At 40.5% G+C, this 21,334-nt stretch overlaps 1 protein-coding gene across 2 annotated transcripts in view; it reads left to right on the top strand.

Annotated features, from left to right (window-relative positions):
- The window catches only part of PARP8 (poly(ADP-ribose) polymerase family member 8), a 123,770-nt gene that overhangs the window by 83,386 nt on the left and 19,050 nt on the right, over window positions 1-21,334 (top strand). For both annotated transcript variants that reach the window (XR_008463834.1, XM_054185827.1), the window contains exon 15: window positions 15,224-15,316. Coding sequence is in view for 1 of the 2 variants with exons in the window: in XM_054185827.1 (XP_054041802.1) it covers window positions 15,224-15,316 (93 nt within the window). In the remaining variant the exon portion in view is untranslated. The remainder of the gene's footprint in view (window positions 1-15,223; window positions 15,317-21,334) is intronic.

Below are 21,334 nucleotides of genomic sequence, written 5' to 3'. Positions count from 1 at the left end.
TATCAAGCCATGACCAGCATATTCAGATAGACTGGTGTTAATGCCACAAGGCTGTGAAGTTCTTCTGATCTTCTTTTGCTCACTGGAATGAGCCATCCTCTGTAATGTGATAAAAAAGGCATCAGGAGGAGATGCTCGGTGTCGTGTCTGATCTAGCAGTGACCTCGTCCAGGGCCACTGTTGTGGTTCAGTATGCGCAAAGTCTGGCCAGTGAAGCAGCTCTTCCTTCCTTTCATTCCTGTGCAATGGGGAACCAGGAGTTTTGCATGCTGAAAGTTGTACCCTCACATGCTGCTGGTGGATGCATAGAGTGAAAAAGAGTAAGGTTGGTCATGAGAGACACGCTCTGCCTGGAACTACTGGATCAGTACAGCTTTGTGAAAGAGTATATTAGGAGCATAAGATTCTTACCTTTAGGACTGATCTTGCAGTTTAGAATCCTTGTTTCACCTGTCCTGAATGCTATGGAAACCTGAGTAATCTTAAAAGATTAAAGCCATGGAAAACTGTTTAATAGCAGTGTGTGAATGGTCTGACACCTGCCAATTTCTCCACAGTGTGGTGAGCAACTATACATAAGCTGAAGCAGGCATCATCTGTCATAGTTCCATGGAACTAAATTCAGGAAGGTTATTGCTTACATAGTAAAAGTCACCTCAGCGTCATCTCCCTTGACAATGGCACCGTGGTCAGGCATTGTGACTGCAAGCAGGGTATGCAAATAGGCTGCTAATAGGATTTGCAAAAGCATCTGCATATTCAGTTAACACCATTTTAAGTCATCATTAAACCTCTGTACTTTTGAAAATCCAGTCGGGTGGGGTTTTGCCTCTTCATATCTACCTTTTAAAAGCATGGTTTTCTGCCAGATTTATCAGCAACCAAACCCTGATTAGAAGCCTGTAAAAAAAGGCATCAGTTCCTTGTTGTTCATCTTTGAATGCACTGCTATGCATATTACCAGTGACAGGATGAGATAAGATGAAGTGAGTAATGTTTGGATAGTGAGTAAAGTTTGGGTAATATAATTATTTGAATTATTGGGTTTTATCTATTGTCCATAGAACAAAGCAAACGGTAGGATTTATTCCTGTTCACATGACGAACTATTAAAAGAAAACAGGATGGAAAGCCATTTGCTCTAAATAAAAAAATCTTAGTTCTTCTTGCTTTCCCACCTTGGAGATTAAAACCCTCAGAATTACTTTTCACTGTCTTCAGCTTAAAGAGGGGTCATTTTTGCTATCTGTTTGAGAGCTTGTCAGCGCTTCAAAACAGAGGAGAGTGCAGACATGTATTCTACTAAGCACATATTCGTCAGTGCCTTTGCGAGCAGCATAAGCTAGCAAGCTTTGCAAAAATGAAAGGGTGTCCTTACATAACCCTGGGAGAAGGAGATAGCGGGAAGAAATCTAGCATGCTCTGCGTATGCTTGAATGACTCAATAACCAATATAGAGCCATTAATGAGTTTGCAGTTCTGTAGAAGGTGAGAAAAGATCTCAGTTTGAATAGAGCAAGAGCTTGCCAAAAGGTCTTAAGGAAATTTATCCTTCACTCTACTGAGAGCTCTGGCAGAGGCAGCCTAAAGTAGTCAACTGTAGGGTTTATTTATGTGCGTCAGCTGCACACACACGTACACATACACTTACATACATATATATAATGTATCTAAAGAGAATAAATCATAGAATCATAGAATCTTCATGGTTGGAAAGGACCTTTGAGAACATCGAGTACAACCATACACAGACACAAAAAAACAAACCCCTACAATCTCTGCCACTAGAGCATGCCCTGAATCGCCAAAATCGCCAAATCTATACGTTTCTTAAATACCTCTAGGGATGGTGACTCAACCACCTCCCTGGGCAGGCTGTTCCAGTGCCTGACCACTCTTTCAGTAAAGTAATTCTTCCTAATATCTAATCTAAACCTCCCCTGCCACAACTTCAGACCATTTCCTCTGGTCCTGTCATTATTCACCTGGGAGAAGAGGCCAACACCCACCTCTCTACACCCTCCTTTCAGGCAGTTGTAGAGGGCAATGAGGTCTCCCCTCAGCCTCCTCTTCTCCAAGCTAAACATGCCCAGCTCCCTCAGCCTCTCCTCATATGACCTGGTCTCCAGACCCCTCACCAGCCTGGCGGCTCTCCTCTGGACACGCTCCAGCACTTCAATGTCCCTCTTGTACAGAGGGGCCCAGAACTGAACATGGTACTTGAGGTGAGGCCTCACCAGTGCTGAGTACAGAGGCACGATCACTTCCCTGCTCCTGCTGGCCACGCTATTCCTGATACAAGCCAGAATGCTGTTGGCCTTCTTGGCCACCTGGGCACACTGCATAAAAAATGACCCAACTGAAAGAGCGCTATATGTTTAATACTGCTGCCACAGCGGATCTCAGAAATACAGTACTTTATTAAGCAGAATGCAAGGGGCTTTCGTTTAAGGCAAGGCTACATGCAATCTGGCCTTATGTCACTTAATGGATCCCTTATGTAGTGTCCCTGGCCGTCATAAAGGGATTTAGAGCACTTGTACTTTTGATACCGCAGTAACTTCACCACGTTTCATAATGATCAGAACCTTACTACAGTCTGCTTATATTTTTAGATTCTGTGTCTAGATCCCATTTTCTACAGATGTCTGCATCTCAAAGGCATTACTTAGCTCTGTCTGTAGCTGGTTGTATCACAAGAGATGCCACAGACTAAATCACTCTGGATGCTTCACCAGTCTCTTCCTTTAAAGACTAGCTCCCACACACAGATGCACACAGGGTCCTTTCTGGGTGTGTGCATCCTTAATGATGAGTTTCCCTTCTACCATTTGGGCCTTTTTTCCAACAACAAAGAAGGCATATGAAGTTACTGCTTGAGAAATTATTTTAAAGTGTAATTCGGCTTGATTTTCTGGTATTTAATGGGAGTTTTACGCAATTGCAAGGAACCAGTAAAGAATTTGATTTTGTATTGCCATCACATAATAATTACATTCTTTTAATACTGTAAACTCTCATATTTGAGTGTAATTTTTTGTGCTGGTTATTAATGACTTGCATAATTCAGATGTCTCATCCTGAGGACAACTGAATATAGCAAGTGAAACTGAGAGATAACTTTTTTCTTTCTGCAGATTTACTCTACAGGCTATGTTTTTATCTTAGTTATAAAGTATCTTTAAATCAGTCTCTCTCAGCACAAGCTTCCTTCTCATTATTGTGTTTCATTTTCCTAGATAACTTTTTCTGGGAGGTGTTCTGTTTTTAATATCTATTTCAATTTACTTTGCTTTCTTAAAATCTTGACATCTTCTTTCCCATAAGATAAGAGTAACTTGATGACAAGAAGATGCGTCTTTTTATATAGCGTAATTTAGACACTAGATCCACATGGCAGACACGCCATTGTATGCAAGAAGTCTGTTGCAGAGCAGCTGCATAAGACAATTGCGTATGTTTGCCTTTATGCTCTTACAGTGGACACCTGTCTTGCTCCAGAGCCCATGGTACTAATCTAATAATGCAAATTTTCAGGGATCCTGTTGTACACAGGAATCTTTGGATTTTTTTAGGCTGTCTTGGTCACCTATTGAGGGTAAATAAAGAGGCTACCGTAGTGACTTACTGAAGATAAATAAGGACAAAATTCTTTGATTTCTCTTGGGAATTTCTTTACAGAGCAAAGTATGGATCTTTCAGGACAACCAGTTTTCTTTTGAGCTCCAAAAGTTCCCTGAAGTACAGAAGACCAGAATTACAGATACAGTTACAGTTCCTGTGTGTATTCCACAAGTGTGTGTGTAGATAAAAACACATTAGGTAGATGGGGTAACTTCGAAATACTCACAAACCTAATGCTGTCACAAGGAACTGCAGCTGTATTACCGTGAAGGGGAAGTGCAGAGGTTCTCTGGAATGGAAGAAGTCCTAGAGAAGTACTATAACGCATCATGAAGCTGTAACACTCTTGTTTTAAAGGTCCATGGTCCATTGCTTCATTCCATCCTCTTTTTAAAAAAAAAACAGTGAAAAATGCAATGCTTTCCTGTACATAGTCACACCTTTCCCATATGGGATGAGGTTACATGTAATTTCTCATCATAGCATGTTTCTTTAGTATTTACTTCAAGAGCACAGTGAGATCTAATGATTATTTACGGTGCACCCAAAGTTATAAAAGCTAAATTGGATGTTTAGAAATACACACTTAAATAGAAAGCCACCGAAAACTCCAAATTCCCTGGAATCACTGCATGGCATGATTTGCAGTCTTTCTGCAAAGCACAGGGAAAATTCAGTGAATGCATAGAGCCTAAGAAGAAGAACTATTATTTAACTTCTTGCATAACATAGACCATACTATTTCATGGGTTATTCCTAATAGTGATCTGAATCCTACCTATTTCACTCTTCCTAGAAGAATTAAGAAACAGCTTTGAAATCATCACCAGGGGTTGGGACTGCAGCCTTTACATCCAAACAGCTCCCTTATCCATGTAAAGAATCACAGTGCATCCTCCTGCAAGGCGACCTGTGCTGCTCGGCTCTCAGGAGCTCTATCATCAGTCTCTTGTGAAGGAGCTCTTTGCTCAGCTTCGAAAACCAGTGGGAAGTACAAGGTCAGACATAGGTTTTGTGGTGAGGAGAGAGATATGTCAGACCTCATAAACCTACTGAAAGCAGTAAGGGTCTGCTCATTTGAATCGTTAGCCTCCTGTTTAATGTCTTCGAATTGTCCTCAATAGAGAAGTTGTTTAGATGAGTGAGATGTGGACTATTATTTGCTTGTAGTTAATGGTTAGATTTTAATTGTTTCAAAAACATATTTTGAAATGCTTTTTTTCTGACATTTTCCAACAGTGTATAATTCCCATATGTGTTGTTATAATAGATAAATAGACTATCCTGATTTCTGTCAAAATACCATGTTAGACTAAACATTAGGATTAAACTTAGGAAATTTTAACGACTTCCATGAAGTCAATTCCAAAGTACTGAGATATTCTCCCACAGGGCAGGTATCTCTAGTGAGAAGCCCCTGAAACCAGAGGTTGTTTCATCCACTGTCTTTCACTGGCTTTTGAAAAACTCCCAAGGATGGAGACTCCACAGCCTCTCCAGGCAACCTGTTCCAACGCTTGATAAAGCTTTAGAGAAAGCTAATTTTAGCTTTCTCTAAAAGTTCAGATAAAGTTTAGATAAAACCAGTCCTCCCTGAGAGAATAAAAGCACTAACTGACCTCCAAAGGTACTTCTCAACCATATGATTTCGTTCATCTAGCTAAAAAATGTATTTTCCAAAGCAGATATAATAATGTACTAAAGAAAGTTCAGCGTTATTTGGTTCTATATTAGAAGGCTATTAACTTCTTTTTAATGCCATATGATATTCTTTCTGCTACTCTAGAGCTGATAATAATATTCTAGGGAAGGACTAAGTTACATTTTAATAATGCAACAGTTTTGCTGCTATAATAGTAGAGAGATACCTTGGTTTAGGAATTCAGCATGTACTTTTGTTACAAACATTTAAATATAATGAGATCATGAATCATTAACAAAAGTTATTATATTTAAGGATCTGATTAAAAGAAGTATAATAAAAGTATATTATCATGTATTATCTTATTCAAAGCATGGAGGAAAGCAAATGTCACTCCTCTTTACAAGAAGGGTGAGAAGCGGAGGACCCAGAGAATAACAGGCTGGTCACCTTCACCTCGATCCCTGGGAAGGTGATGGAGCATCTAAGCATGGAAACCATTTCCAGGCACACTAAGGACAGGAAAATCATCAGGAGTAGTCAGCATGACTTCACCAAGGGGAAGTCATGCTTGACCAACCTGATAAATTTCTGTGATGACATGACCCATCTGGTAGATGAGGGGAAAGCTATGAATATTGTCTACCTGGACATCAGGAAGGCCTTTAGCACTGTTTGTCATAAGTTCCTCATAGAACAGCTGTTGATGCTGGGCTGGTTGAGGAGATAGAGAGGTAAACTGAAAACTGGCTGAATGGCCAGGCCCAGAGGGTGATGATCAGCGGCACAAAGTCTAGTTGGAGGCCAGTAACTAGTGCTGTACCCCAGGGGTCAATATTGGGTCCAGTCCTGTTTAATCATCTGAATGATGGTGCAGAGTGTACCCTTAGTGAATTTGCAGATGATACAAAACTGGGATACGTGGGCAATACTCCATAGCGGTGCGGTGCCATTCAGAGGGACCTCAAGAGGCTGGAGAAATGCATTGACAGGAGTCTCATGCAGTTCAAGGAGAAGCACGAAGTCCTGCACCTAGGGAGGAACAACCCCAAGCATCAATATATGCTAGGGACTGCCTAGCTGGAAAGCAGCTTGGCAGAAGGGGATCTGGGGGTCCTGGTGGACACCAAGTTGAACATGAGCCAGCAATGTGCCCTTGGGGCAAGGAAGGTTAATGGTACCCTGGTCTGCATTAATCGGTAGAATTGCCAGCAGGTGGAGGTATATGATCCTTCCCCTCTACCCAGGTCTGGTGAGGCCACACTTGGAGTACCGTGTCTGGTTCTGGGCTCCCCCATACAAGAGAGAGATGGAGCTACTGGAGAGAGTCCAGCCACTAAGATGATTAAGGGACTGGAGCATCTCCCTTAGGAGGAAAGGTTGAGACAGCTGGGACTGTTCAGGATGGTAAAGAGAAGACTCAGGCAGGATCTTATTAATGTCTGTAATTACCTGAAGGAAGGGTGCAAAAGGGATGGAGACAGGCTCTTTCCAGTGGTGCCCATGACAGGACAAGAGGCAATGGGCATAAACTGAAACACGGGAGGTTCCCTCTGAACATCAGAAAACACTTTCTACCTTTTTCATTTTTTCTGAGGGTGACTGAGCATGGGAGTGGGTTGCCCAGAGAGGTTGTGGAGTCTATATCCATAGAGACATTCAAAAGCCATCTGGACACAGTGCTGGGCAACTGGCTCTGGGAGAGCCTGCTTGAGCAGATGACCTCCAGAGATCCCTTCCAACCTTAATCATTCTGTAATTCTGTGATCATATTCAGCTTTTACATAGTATAATCTGTGTGACTAATGTCTATCTTACTGTCTATGCCTTCCTGAATTCCTCATTTACAAATACTAAAGCCATTGCTAAACTAGCATCACTGAATGGATTTTAAAGACCTTTAAAAATCCAGAAAATTATACAGGACAAAAAAATCTCAGAATATATTCAATAAGGTGACAAAAAAACCCTCTCTGTATCAATAATTTTTCTTTCAGTCAAGAGATCTTTTTAGAGTGCCATCTTGTGTTGAAACCTCAGACTAAAGCCTTTTTAGAACAAAAGCAGGAAATAGTAAAAAAACTCAGCAAAACTAAATATTGAAGCTAGTATCTTTGAAATTTGTACTCTGGTATAGACATCTCTGATGTTTAAAGTTTTCCCCATAAAATATGAATAGTAAAATACTGTAAAACAGTATTTGAAATATCATTTGTTTGTATTTAGCTGTAAAAAATAAGTACAGTTTGGTCATTCTGATGTATCTGTTCTTGTATTAGTAAGCTTATATTTTTAGAAAGTTTTTCATCCCAAAGTGCTCAGTCATGATTTATTCAATATGGGTGAAATCTTGGCCTTGCTATGTTCCTGTTGACTTGAAGAGGTCTTCAGTTTCTCTGTCATTTGAATATAAGATTCTTAGTCACCACTGAAACACAGTAGCATTGATGTTCCAGAAACAGTACACCACTTAGGGTTGGGAGGTTTTTGGAATACAATAAACATCATTGAACTATGAATAAAAGTGTAGGTGTGCAAATATGTTTAGCCAGACTGGAGTTTAGCCAGGATGCTTGAGGAATAACGCCGTGATTCTTCTTATCATTTCTCCACGATATAGGCTGGTTTTATCTCTTTATGAAAAAAGACTCCCCGGTTACAACCAGTACTTTGGTAGAATGGATTTCAATCACTTTATTTTTTAGTGAGAGAGAAAAATGGCTGCAGTATAGCTTTTCTTGTCACCAAGAGCTTACCCATATGCACCTTGCCCAGCTAGCACTCCATAGTGCTTGTCTATTTGCCATCTATTTATATATGTGGGAAGTAAAAATAAATTTAAAAAGTGTGTATAAGCTGTCCAAGAACGCAGAAAAAAGGGAAAGCAGAAATAAAATCTGGAACAGCCAAAACAAAACCAAATGGAACAAGTGACATTTTTCACTCAGCCTCAGTCTACTCTCATCTTTCTAAAGGTTTTACCTGCTCACCACTGAGGTATCTCCCGTGCCTTTCAGCAGCATGTTCCACATATCACATGAATATTGTGAGATTATTCAGAGAGTTTACCTTGTAGATTTATAGTGAGATAGGGTATTAAATAAATTATTCTTACTCTCTGACAGTCTGTATACCAATATAGAGCTTATTGTAGCTTGACTTCATTGGGCTTATAGCATAGAACAGACAGAACAGACTCTTCCAGTTGGAAAAGACATACAACAATCATCTAGTCCAACGGCCTGACCAATCCAGGGCTGACCAAAGGTTAAAGTATGTCGTTAATGCCATTGTCCAAACACCTCTTTAACACTGGCAGGCATGGGGCATCGACTACCTCTGTAGGAAACCTGTTGCAGTGTTTGACCACCTTCTTGGTAAAGAAATGCTCCCTAACGTCCCGTCTAACCCACCCCTGGTGCAGCTTTGAACCCATTCCCACGCATCCTATCACTGGATCCCAGGGAGAAGAGCTCAGCACTCCCTCTCCACATCCCCTCCTCAGGAAGCTGTAGAGAGCAATGAGGTCACCCCTCAGTCTCTTTTCCACACTAGACAAACCCAAAGTCCCATGCTGCTCCTCATAGGACAGCCCTTTCACCAGCTTTGTTGCCCTCCTCTGGATGTGTCCAAGGACCTTCACACCCTTCTTAAATTGTGGGGCCCAGAGCTGCACACAATATTCAACATGAGGCCATACCAATGCTGAATACAGCAGGATAATCAACTCTTTTGATAGGCCGGTCATGCCGTGTTTGATGCACTGCAAGATACGGTTCACCCGCTTGGCTGCCAGGGCTCACTGCTGACTCACGTGGAGCCTGCTGCCAACCAGCACTCCCAGATGCCTTTCTGCAGAGCTGGTGTGCATCCATTCCTCTCCCAAATTATACTTCTGCCCAGCCTTACTTGGTCCCAGGTGCAGAATCCGGAATTTCGACTTGTTAAATTTCATCCCATTGCTCAATGCTCCAATCTATCTAGATCCCTCTGCAAGGCCTCCTGTCCCTCAAGAGAGTCACCAGCACCTCCCAGTTTGGTATCATCAGCAGACTTGCTAATGGCGCATTCAACTTCTCCCTCCAGATTGTTGATAAAGATATTGAACAGACCTGCCCCTAGAACTGAACCCTGAGGAACACCACCAGCCAGATGTGGCCCATGTAGCCCCATTCACTACAACCTTTTGAGCTCCGCCCTTAGGCCAGTTCTTCACCCCGTGCACCATGAACCCTCTCAGCCCACAGCTGGACAACTTGTCCAGAAGGATGCTGTGAGAGACAATATCAAAAGCCTTACTAAAATCCAGAAAAACTACATCTGTCACCTTCCCTTCATCCACTAGGTGGGTGGGATATCCTTATCATAGAAGGGTGTCACATTAGTTAAATGGGGCTTTCCCTTTGTGAACCCATCTTGACTCAGCCTGATGATTGCATTGTTCTTTAAATGCTTTTCATTAGTAGCCAGTATGATCTTCTCCATAATTTTCCAGGAAATGAGGTTGGACTAACAGGTTTGCAGTTCCCTGAAATAGTTTGACTTAATTTGAAAAATCAGGACACAGGTGTACTTCTTGGTAATTATTTCATTTTAAAGCAATTCCTAAATCAGTGTTAGTGGGTACATACTTAATTTGAATAAGTTCTTTTTTTAAAATATATGTTTTAGTATAAAGCAAAAAGGGTTGTTAAAATACAAAGCTGAATTTTAATTTTAATGAATCTTAGGTTTTTTTAATCCACTATGAGCTAGTGCTGGATGCTTCACTCAGAAGTATAAACCATGGCAGAGTAGGCAGAGGTGCATTAAACTTGCCATTCAAAATAATACTGATAATTAATAATTAAAAATTGCTTAAATTCTGAAGCATAATGAACCTTATGTTACAGTTAAAGGTAATTCTGCATTATTTCAGTAACGATTTAAGTAAATACAGAAATCATACAGTTTTGACTCAAATATTTACCTTGTAATTCTGTGGGAGTGTGTTCTAAAGCACACATTACCTACAAATTTTTATTTTATCAATTTTTAATTGAATTGATGTGTCAATACTGTCATACTCTAGGAAAACGTAAAAGCTTTAAACTCATAAACGTGCTTTGCTCTAGTTCTCTTACAGAGAATGAGAATTTTACATACGATGTTTAAGCAGCACTGGTAGAAAGTATACAAGTGCCTCATCGGTGCCTGGCTTCCAGGTACCACTTTTACCTGTGTGTCAGATATGTAGATGCAACTGAAGGCTTCTGTAGCATTTGTTAATTCATCTGAAAGCGTGGATTAGAGATGTGAGCTATGAGAGAGCTGGAAGAGGTCCTTTCCTACAGCTCTGCATTCTGTTTCAGAATTAGTAATGTTATTCTCACTACTCCAGATATAACTGATCCTTAGGTAATACAGACTCAGGTGGTAGAGAATTAGCAACCAATCTTATTTTGCCTTTTCTTACAAATATAGCTGACATATCTAAAAATGCATAACTGACACAAACTGTAATAAACCTTAAAATCTTGAAAGCTCACTTGCAAAAGAATCCTATACCTACCAGACTTGTTTCCTCTGTCCCTACTCTCTCACCTGCTCCTTCCTTCTTTCCTTCTTTCCTTCCTTCTTTCCTTCCTTCCTTCCTCCCTTACTTCCTTCCTTCTTCTTTCTTCTGTTTCTTGCTCTTTCTCTCTCTCTCTGTATTTGTCTATCCACATTTTCAATGTTATTGCTGCTGTGTTATATGCTCATTCTTCTGGTGAGTGTAATGAAGAGGAAGAGAGAAGTTCCTCATATGGAAAAACTAACAATTACCATGGTTGAAAGCAGGAAACGGAACAGAAATTTGAAGTTACATTTCATCTCCGTGCCTGTTGCTTTTGTTAGGAGAAGTGAGATGGTCGCTAATGGTTTCACCTTTACCATTTGTTACATTTGCTGTAAGTCATACTATGAGCCTTCCCTGAGCTTCTCCTTTTAGATCAAGAGTTTTCAGGTGTGTCAGTCACGTTGCAGCCTCATTAGTGTCGGTATGACATCCCTCAGGATACAGGAAGGGGTGTCACATTGCTCTTTGGAGCACAGCTGCAGCACACGTTAGAAAGTAGCAAGATAGATCAATATTGGCTATGAAAGTTCAGCTTTTTCAAGTTGAATAAATGTCTGGAAAATATTTTAAGTAGTGTATGAGTCCAGGAACCATAATATATCATAGTAACTAGGTGATTTGCCTGTCTGCCATGCACAGTCACTGCTGTGAGAAGTGACACTTGTAACATGTGGAAACCCTCATTGAGCCCATTTTCATCACAGCAGCAGTCGGGTAGATGCTACTGAGCACGCAAAGAATGGGGGTCACTAAAGGAAAAGTCCAAAAACCTCAAAAGCTCAAAAAATGCTTTCTGCTTCTGTCAGTGCCTTCTGCTTCCACACGCTTGCAGTCTCAAGTTAACGGCCCAGCTCTTATTTTCTTCTGGCTTTTCCCCACTGGAATAATTATCCTTCTAAATAGTCTTTCAGCACCAATGATCTTCACTTAGCTAATAGTTTTGTGGAATTCAATGGCTTTATGTTAATTTTCTCTTTTCAAGTGAAAAATAAAGTACATGTGAGATCGCTAGCGGCTGCTTTTGTTGAAGAGAAGTTACAGCTGCCCTCTTCAGGTAGTGGAGAACAAAGTTGCCCAGCTAGTCAGCCCTGCATGCCTTCAAGGTGATGGTTGTAATCTGCAAAATTCTGTGTGCACGTTAAGATGAGGTTCACATTCAGAAATATATACTTAAGTGTATAAGCAGTATTTTGTCATGTGTTTTCCATTTGAAAACAGTGGAAACTAATAATCTAATAGAAGTACCTTAGTGGACATGGATCCATATCAGTAAGAACTTGTCTATACTTCCATGTACGTACGCAAAAGTTCATAGAAAGTTCAGCTAGCTGAATAGTACTTGTACTTCAACCAAAACAAGAGTATCCCAAAGTGACATTGGAACAACGTGGCTTTTGTAAGTGTGTTAGTGTTGTGGTTCATGTTTGTTTACTGTGGCTAGGGACATTTCTCATATTTATGATACAGAGTCAGAACAAGACTGTTCCTGTCCCAAGGGCTCACATCCTATTACAAGAGAAGACACAAGCGGACGCCATAAAGGGAAACACACTGGCAGTATGCAAAACATTAGCAGCAGTATAAGAGCAGCCTTGAATCCCAGTTTTCCCATAAAGCTTGTGATTTTCCTAAGGCTCTGTCTTCTAGAATTGATTTATTAACTTAGTTTTTGTATGTTTTCATTGGTTCTAGCATGCACAACTGCAGACAAACCAGAATATGGAGACGTGACACTGAATAGATAAGTCACCATTGTGTGACAAACAAAAGCCCTCCAAATGCTTGCTTCTTAGTTGTAAGCCAATCTTTTCATTTTGGAGGGAAAGAAAGGAATTTAAATGGTTGAGCCTAACTAATGACTGCAGTAGAAGACAGTGAAACGGTGATACCAACATCTCTTGGAACACTTTACTAACACTTGTGGGAAATTTAAGTTAAAGGCTTCTGATTTGATTAAATTGGGATAAATTTCAGAAACAGGATCCAAAAGTGCTCTTAAAATGGCTGCATTTTGGGTTAGAAAGCATCCAAGGTGTATATGTGAAGGCAGGCTATTGAAGTGTCTGTATAGCTACAGGGATTGGGTTATTTTCCCCATTAGACTGCAGAGTCAAACTATTCAGTGGGCATAAAGCTTCATCAAATACATAAAATCAGAATAATTGTATAGACCCTAACAGTAATGCCTGTTCCTCTTCAGAGCTCAAATTTTGCTGTCCTGCGTCTCCTTATATCTACAGTTTTCTATCCTTAAGATCTTAGCCCCGGTGTCCACCTGAGAGAAGAAAGGCCTTTCAAATGTCAAACATAAGTAAAATGACCATTTTCCTAACTTCCCCCTTCAGACGCTCAGACATTTCTGGGATCATAACATAGAGGCGGGGGGGGGAAGAAAAAGAAAAAGGAAAAAAAAAAAGAAAAATAAAAAGAAAAAAAAGCAAAGATGACAAATCCTGTGTTCTCTTTGCCATCTTTAAGTCTCAGGATAACTTACTTTGTTGAGGTTGTAAACAAAATGTCAAAAATAAGCATTTTCTTAACACTTTTCTTCATGGCAAGCATGGCTAAACTTAGATTGCTCTGCTATATCTGCTCTAATAAGGGAGTCTGTGTATAGGGTTGATTATGATAGTCAAAGTGGTGGTGCCACCATGTTTCCCGCCTAAGCAAATGATTTAACCGCCTTCTAAATGTGGAAAACCTAAGAATAATGACAATAGTAAATACTTTTTGTCTCGCGTGTCATGGCACAGCAAATTGGATCATGTTAGGCTTCGTCTGCTGCCTAATGCAATCTAACATAGCAGATAAAATAAGTCAAATGAGTGACACGCTATTAGACTTGAAAGATGATAGCTCTTGTAAAGCAACTGATGTGAGAATATGTCAATGAAGTAGATTTCAGATGTTTATTGAAGTCTTGAGTCTTTGAAACTCAGCAAATGCATATTTTAAGAGCTATGAAACAAGTGACTACAAATACAGCAGTATGCTTATTACTGACAAAGCTGTTGCTTGAAACAGAATTCAGCTAAATGTTATGTTTTCTTTGTGTGCTCAATTCATTTTTTCATTTCCGCAACTGCTTCCTAGAGACATTGGCTTGAACTTCAAAGCATACTGCTACAAATGCTTTAGTGATTGTCATTGTAGCTAAGAGTCAGAATTTTACTTACAAAAGTTCAGTAGTCCCTACCAAAGATCATTTTAAGTTTCGGTTAGCTAGGATTTAATAATGCGGATTCAAAGAAATGGTATCCAAAAAATATTTTTGGTTTTTTTCAACATTGTAACAAAAAGTTATTTTTATTCAGGTCAATTTTAAGGAACATTTTAATTTAATAAGGGACATTCTTTCTTGTATTTCTGCCAACTGTTTATCATTTTGAATGCTTATAACAATTCACTGTGTGATTCATTACTTGAGCCTTTAAAAAGTTGATCTGCTAATTATCTTTCAATAAATAAGCATGGAGTTGCAGTAAGGCTTGTAACCAATAAGGAAGCCTATGAAGTCATGCCTATTCTCATTACGTAAAGCTGTGTTCTTTTTTGTTTCTGTTTTGTTTGCTATATGAAGGCAGAATGCTCAACTCCCACTCAATATGCAGTTTAAATAAGTTTTTTTATTTGATCATTGTGATGGCATTGTGAATTAAATTTTTCAAAAATATAGGCAAAAAATGGTTCAAGAGCAAGTTTTTTTACTTATTTTTTTTTGTATCTGAAAAAAGGGTGGAAGCACCTTTATTTATTAAAATAACATATGGCATCCCCAAATATGGTGTTTATTTTATAAAAATATAATGCATTTTCCTAAAGTTTACAAATAAATTGTTAAATTAGTTAAAAAATAAATTAAAAGTGCTTCTTCAGTAAATTTATTTTCTAGATCAGATTTTTCGTTGTTTTCTCAACAGCAGAATAACAAGCTCTGAAGAATGAACCTGCATTTACGAAGGGGGTGTGGCCCCATTAGTTTCTGGATTTATCCTCCATTAATTTTTAATTATGTAGGAGGTTTTCAGAGTCTGGTAGCATACTGTTAAGGACATTTGGGTACTATGCTGGTAATTTTGGTTTTGTAATCTACTTGGATTCCCTTCAAGATTAGCTTCTGTGAGTACTTATGAGTTTTAGAGTTCTTCACGCTTCTTCTGCAGATTATTAAAATACTTCTCTAATGTATCCTCCTCAATAATTTACATGTACTTACAATTTGAAATTAATGTTGCCGTTAATATCTGAAGAAAAAAATTAACACTCAATGAGTTTGGGTTTTGTTGTAGGTATTACCTGATAAAACCAACAAGCCAAAACTGGAAATAAAATATAATTAACTTTCTTTCTCTGTTTAGCCCACTGTTTGTGAACGGGAGCTCTGTGTATTTGCTTTCCAAACATTAGGAGTGATGAACGAAGCTGCTGATGAAATTGCAACTGGGGCTCAGGTAGAATTATCTAAAGTTTATTTCTTGTCTGATTTGCTATACTCAGTCTTCTCAGTGTCTTCTACTATTTATTTTGATTTGTATTCCCCATGTGAGTGCTCTTTGGTAAGTATTATTTATTTGTCCACTCTTACAGCTGTAAATACACTGCTTTATGCATGGCACTTTCAAACAGTAATGAGGTGCTGCCATTGTTTTGCTACCATGTAATTAGAGTAACCCTGTTTTCTTGTTCTGTTTTATTCAATTAGGTCACCTGGGTTGTTAATAAAGACAGCCATTGTCATTTGGAGATAATTCCCATTTATTTTCACCTAATGAGCCATTACTACTCTGGTGCAATTAATAAGCTACTTCCTGTTCATGGTGTTGGGATGCAGCTATCCACTGAGCATCTGTTGTTTTGATCATTAAATAACAGTGGGAAAGTCCTTACTCATGTCGCTACATAGTTTTTTCTCACTCTTCTCAAGGATCAGGAATTTAATATAAGCTTGCGTTCTGACTCTAAGCTCAGTTATTCATGTAGTTATAATATCATTGTTTTCTTTCCTAATTTTGTATGTACCTCAAATCAAAGTATTTTAAACTATGTTTCCAAATCACCCTTCAACCTTAGATTAAAGTAAGTACAAAAGTTGAAAGGTATTATGTTTAAGATCCTTTTAAGATCTTAAGTTAAAAGTTTACACATCTTACAGAAAAGTGCATTCCTCTCTGATTTCCTACATATATGTCACTCACTGTGCATTTATGTAGTAAGCAACATGTTTTTTTTGGAAGAGCAAGTGTTCAGTTCAGTTAACTTTAGCTAGCATTAGTGAGTCTAGCAACTGGAAAGAAGCTATTCGACTAAGTGCCTGAATACCCACCATGGGCATATCCTCAAAGGAAGAAACTTGCAGTAATGTACATCAGCTTCCTCACTTGAGAATACAATTGCAGGATCTGAACATCAGCTCTTCCTGTGATGTCTGAAGAACGTTAGATGGCTGTATTTGCAACATCTAAGATACCAAATGCTGTGATACCTGTGTAAGCTTGTCAGAAATGGAGTGAGGTGTCCTGATGAAGTCCCACCTCTTCCTCAGCCTGAAGTCCTCTGAAGACCTCAGCTATTTGTTTCTGGGGAGCTAGAATTTTATTTTTTTTAATTCAGGCACTTACATGGTACATTACACGTACATTTAAAATCACAGAATCATAGAACAGTTTGGGTTGGAAGGGACCTTTAAAGGTCATCTAGTCCAGTGCTCTGCAATGAACACGGACGTCTTCACCTAGATCAGGTTACTCAGAGCCCCGTCCATCCTGACCTTGAACGTTTACAGGAATGGGACATCTACCCCCTCTCTGGGCAACATCTTCTAGTGCTTCACCACCCTCGTTGTAAAAGATTTCTTCTTTAGATCTAGTCTGAATCTGCCCTCTTTTAGTTTAAAACCATTACCCCTTGTCGTGTCACAACAGGCCCTGCTAAAAAGTTTGTTCCTGTCTTTCCTGTAGATCCCCTTTAAGTACTGAAAGGCTTCAATAAAGTCTCCCTGGAGCCTTCTTTTCTCCAGGCTGAACAACCCCAACTGTCTCAAGCCATTCTTTGTAGGAGAGGTTCTCTATCCCTCTGATGACTTTTGTGGCCCTTCTCTGGACTCGCTCCAACAGGTCCATGTCTTTCCTATGCTGGAGACTCCAAAGCTGGACACATTACTCCAGGCAGAGTCTCACCAGAGCAGAGGGTCAGAATCACCTCCATTGACCTGCTGGCCATGCTTCTTTTGATGCAGACCAGGATACAGTTGGCTTTCTGTGCTGCAAGCATGCATTTTTGCCTCATGTCCAGCTTTTCATCCACCAGTACCCTCAAGTCTTTCTTCGCAGGGCTACTCTCAATCCCTTCATCCCGCAGCCTGGATTGATACTGGGGGTTGCCCTGACCCAGGTGCAGGAGCTTGCACTTGGCCATGTTGACATGAGGTTCACACAGGCCCACTTCTCAAGCTTGGCCAGATCTCTCTGGATGGCAGCCTGTCCCTCAGGCATGTCAACTGCACCACTCAGCTTATCGTTATCTGCACACTTGCTGAGGGTGCACTTGATCCCACTGTCTATGCCACTGATGAAGATTTTGAACACTACTGATCCCATTATGGACCTCTGAGGGACAGCATTTGTCACTGATCTCTGGACATTGAGCCATTGACCCCTACCCTCTGGATGCGGCCATCCAACCGGTTCATCATCCACTGAGCAATCCCCCCATCAAGTCTGTATCTCTCCAATTTAGAGAGAAGGATATGTGTCAAAGGCCTTACAGAAGTCCAGATGGACGACATCTGTAGTTCTTCCCTTGTCCACTGATGTAGTCACTCCATCATAGAAGGCCATGAGGTTGGTCAGGTAGGACTTGCCCTTAGTGAAGCCGTGATGGCCGTTTTGAATCACTTCTGTGTCCTCCATGTGCCTTAGCATAGCTTCTAGGAGGATCTGTTCCATGATCTTCCCAGGCACAGAGGTGAGGCTGACACGTCAGTTCTTCCCAGAGTCCTCCTTTCTACCATGTGTAAAAAAGGGTGCAATGTTCCTCTTTTTCCAGTCACCAGGACTTCACCTGACTGCCATGACTTTTCAACTATCATGGAGAGTGGCTTTGGCAACTACATCAGCCAGTTCCCTCAGGACTCTGGGATGCATCTCGTCAGGTCCCATAGATTTCTGTATGTTCAGGTTCCTCAGGCCTCAGGTGGTCGCGAACATGATCTTTTCTTACAGTGGCAGATCTTCTTTGCTCCCCCAGTCCCTGCCTTGTAGTCCATCCACTCGAGAGGTGTGGAAGAGAGATTGCCAGTGAAGACTAAGGCAAAAAAGTTGTTTAGTACCTCAGCCTTCTCCTCGCTTGTTGTCACAAGTTTGCCAACAGTCTTGCTCATCAGGGGCTGTATGCTTTTTTTGACCTTCTTTTTCTGGCTGACATACCTGTAGAAGCCCTTAATAATCCTTGCGTCCCTTGCCAAGTTCAGCTCCAGCTGCGCCTTTGCCTTCCTGACCCCATCTCTACATAACCAGGCAGTGTCCCTGTGCTCTTCCCAGGACACCTGTCCCTGCTTCCACTCCATGTGCATTTCCTTCTTGCTCTTAAGTTTGACCAGCAGGCCTCAACTCAACCATGCTGGTCTCTTGCCTTCCTTTCCTGATTTCTTACACCTGGGGACTGAGAGATCTTGTACTTTTTGGAAAGCATCCTTAAAGATCTGCCAGCTCTGTTCTGCTCCCGCATCCTGGAGGGCAGTTTCCCAGGGAGTCCTGTTGACTAACTCCTTGAAGAGCTGGAAGTCTGCTTTTCTAAACTCAGGAAAAATTAGGTACAAACTTAGATGGTACATTACATTTAGATTGTATATTAGGTACAAACAAGTAGCTCTCACTTCTCTTTTTAAATACATCTGACAGAAGAGGTGGTCCTAGTTAGCTCTCAGTCTGTGTTTTATGTAGGTATCACTGTTGCAGGCACGTGCAAATCTGCAGAGCTTTGCTGTAGAGTACTGAAGTGATTACAAGCTTAACGGTGCTTAAGTTGGATAAGAGGTTTGGTCAATTGCCCCATTGGACCTAGGTGACTAAATTTTGCTATGTTCCACTTTAGTGATAGAATCGCATCTATCTCACTACATCCGATCTGGTTGAGCTCCCTTCCTGTTTGCAGAAAGAATTCAGCACTTCTAGGGTTTGATTCATCTGAGCTATTTTTGACGTTAGTTTAGGATAGTGTGAATCACAGCATAGACTATCAGCACAGTGTTTATTTTCTCCATTGATTATAAAGAGAGCCTAGGCTGACTAGTAAGAGGTAGGTGTTCGCATTGTGAATCACTACATTTTGTCAGGTGAAGCTTCCTCCAAATCATTTTGTGTAGTGAAGGAGTCTAAATATAGGTTCCCATTATTAGAAATCACATCCTGTTTTTTCCTGCTATGCTTTCCGCTAGTTTCCTAAGGTATACACCCCTACTTTGTCACTCGCAATATTCTGATGGTTCTTCCTTAATGAGAAGCGATTGTACTTTATAAAACTTTCAAGCACAAACTCACCTTGGCTTATTTTAGTTATGTAGTCAAAATGCCTGAAAGTTAAAGGCCTGATTTGTTGATAGTCCAGACTCCCTGTGGAGAGTCTCTGGAGAGGGAGAGGCACTGTCTGAGAGACTGATGTCATAGGAGGGAATTGTCATCAGAAAGTGTCATCTTCTCCTTCTTGAAAATATTTTAATCCTTACTTATGTACTTCAGTACCTACTGTTAAGGAAGAGGAGTTCAGGCCCAGGTATAAGGACATTTACTAGATCCACAGTACTTTCTATTATCAAGGAACACATACGCAAGTTTGTATTATAATGTTTGTATTAAACTTGCCTCCCAGTTTAAATTGCCCTATGTTCCATCAGCTCAAAACAATGATCTTAGGGGAAACTGAGCATTTAACTAAGCCTAATGTGTGCACTTTTCCCCCATGTCAGAGCAATATGCAGGTATCATGGTAAGAAACAAAATCGGAGTCAACAGGCGGTGTAAAGGAGGGCTTTCGGATGAGGAATTGTGCCAATTTTAAGACAAAGTCCATCATGCAAATCATAAAGAAAGACAACTTTGAGTCACTGCACTAAGAGATCTGAGGGCTCAAACAGCTCTTCCCTAGTAGTGTTTTGCAACTGGAGACTATGAAGTGTTTCTGAGAAGCAGAGTGTATGAACTTCGGCTCAATTTCATGGTAATACATTTACATGGTTGCAGGCCTGTTGCCTGACCTGGCTGTGTCTCCTTTGCAAATGCTAATGCAGGTGCCCTATTTCGAAGCATTCATCACACTTGGAGGTATTATGAACTGGAAAGTAATCAGAGCACCATGGAGGAAGGGATCATCATTTAAATAACTTCATTTTTCAATATATGTGAGATATTTAGTAACTGGAACTAACAGAGTATTTTTAAACTGATGGAGAAGATTGTTCATACATGCTAAAGGAGCAGAGGAGGAGAATGGCAACAGCATGACTCACTGCAGCTCAGTTCGTTTTCCCTTTCATCATGATTCTTATTTTCATTCTGCTTCTCTAAAGGGCCATCTTTTTTTTCTTCCTCCAAATGGTCAGACACAATGGCAAATACATAAAAACTTCTAGAACAGCTTGAGCTGTGAGATGAGATTTGATTCGTGTGGAGTTGTGGGAGGAACCAGGGGTGCCTACTAAGTACGACTCATCTCAGCTTTTCCTTTCTTTCATCGAAAAGTCTGTTTTCAGACAGGAATGTTTTCAGGAGGCACAGAAAAGACAGGGGGAAATGAGCTAATTTGCAGCTACATTTTTATGTAGCTACTTTGAATTTCATTTTGAACTGGATTTAGTTTTCACATCTGCCTTCTCTCTGGTTTGTGATTGCTGTATTCTATTTTTAATCTCTGAATTACAAATTTTGAAACAGTTATACAGAAATCTGTTGCTAAGTTGTATATCACAGAATATTAGAATCATAGAATTGCCTAGGTTGGAAGGGACCTTTCAGATCATCTAGTCCAACCATCAACCTAACACTGACAAAAACCATCACTAAACCGTATCGCTAAGTACTACGTCTACACGTCTTTTAAATACTTTCAGGGATGACGATTCTGCCAGTTCCATGGGCAGCCTGTTCCAATGCTTGATAATCCTTTCAGTGTAAAAATTCTTCCTGATATCCAGTCTAAACCTCTCCCCTGGTGCAACTTGAGGCCATTTCCACTTGTCCTATCACTTGTTACTTGGGAGAAGAGACCAACCTCCCCCTCGCTACACCCTCCTTTCAGGTAGCTGTAGAGAGCAATAAGGTCTCCCCTCAGCCTCCTTTTCTCCAGGCTGAACCCCAGTTACCTCAGCTGCTCCTCATAAGGCTTGTTCTCCAGACCCCTCACCAGCTTTCGTTGCTCTTCTCTGGACACGCTCCAGCACCTCAGTGTCTTTCCTGTAGTGAGGGGCCCAAAACGGA

Source organism: Rissa tridactyla, chromosome Z (assembly GCF_028500815.1).
Source record: "Rissa tridactyla isolate bRisTri1 chromosome Z, bRisTri1.patW.cur.20221130, whole genome shotgun sequence".
Taxonomy (NCBI): Eukaryota; Metazoa; Chordata; class Aves; order Charadriiformes; family Laridae; genus Rissa; species Rissa tridactyla.
The sequence above is the reverse complement of the archived record's forward strand: the minus strand, read 5'-3'. Positions and strand labels throughout refer to the sequence as shown.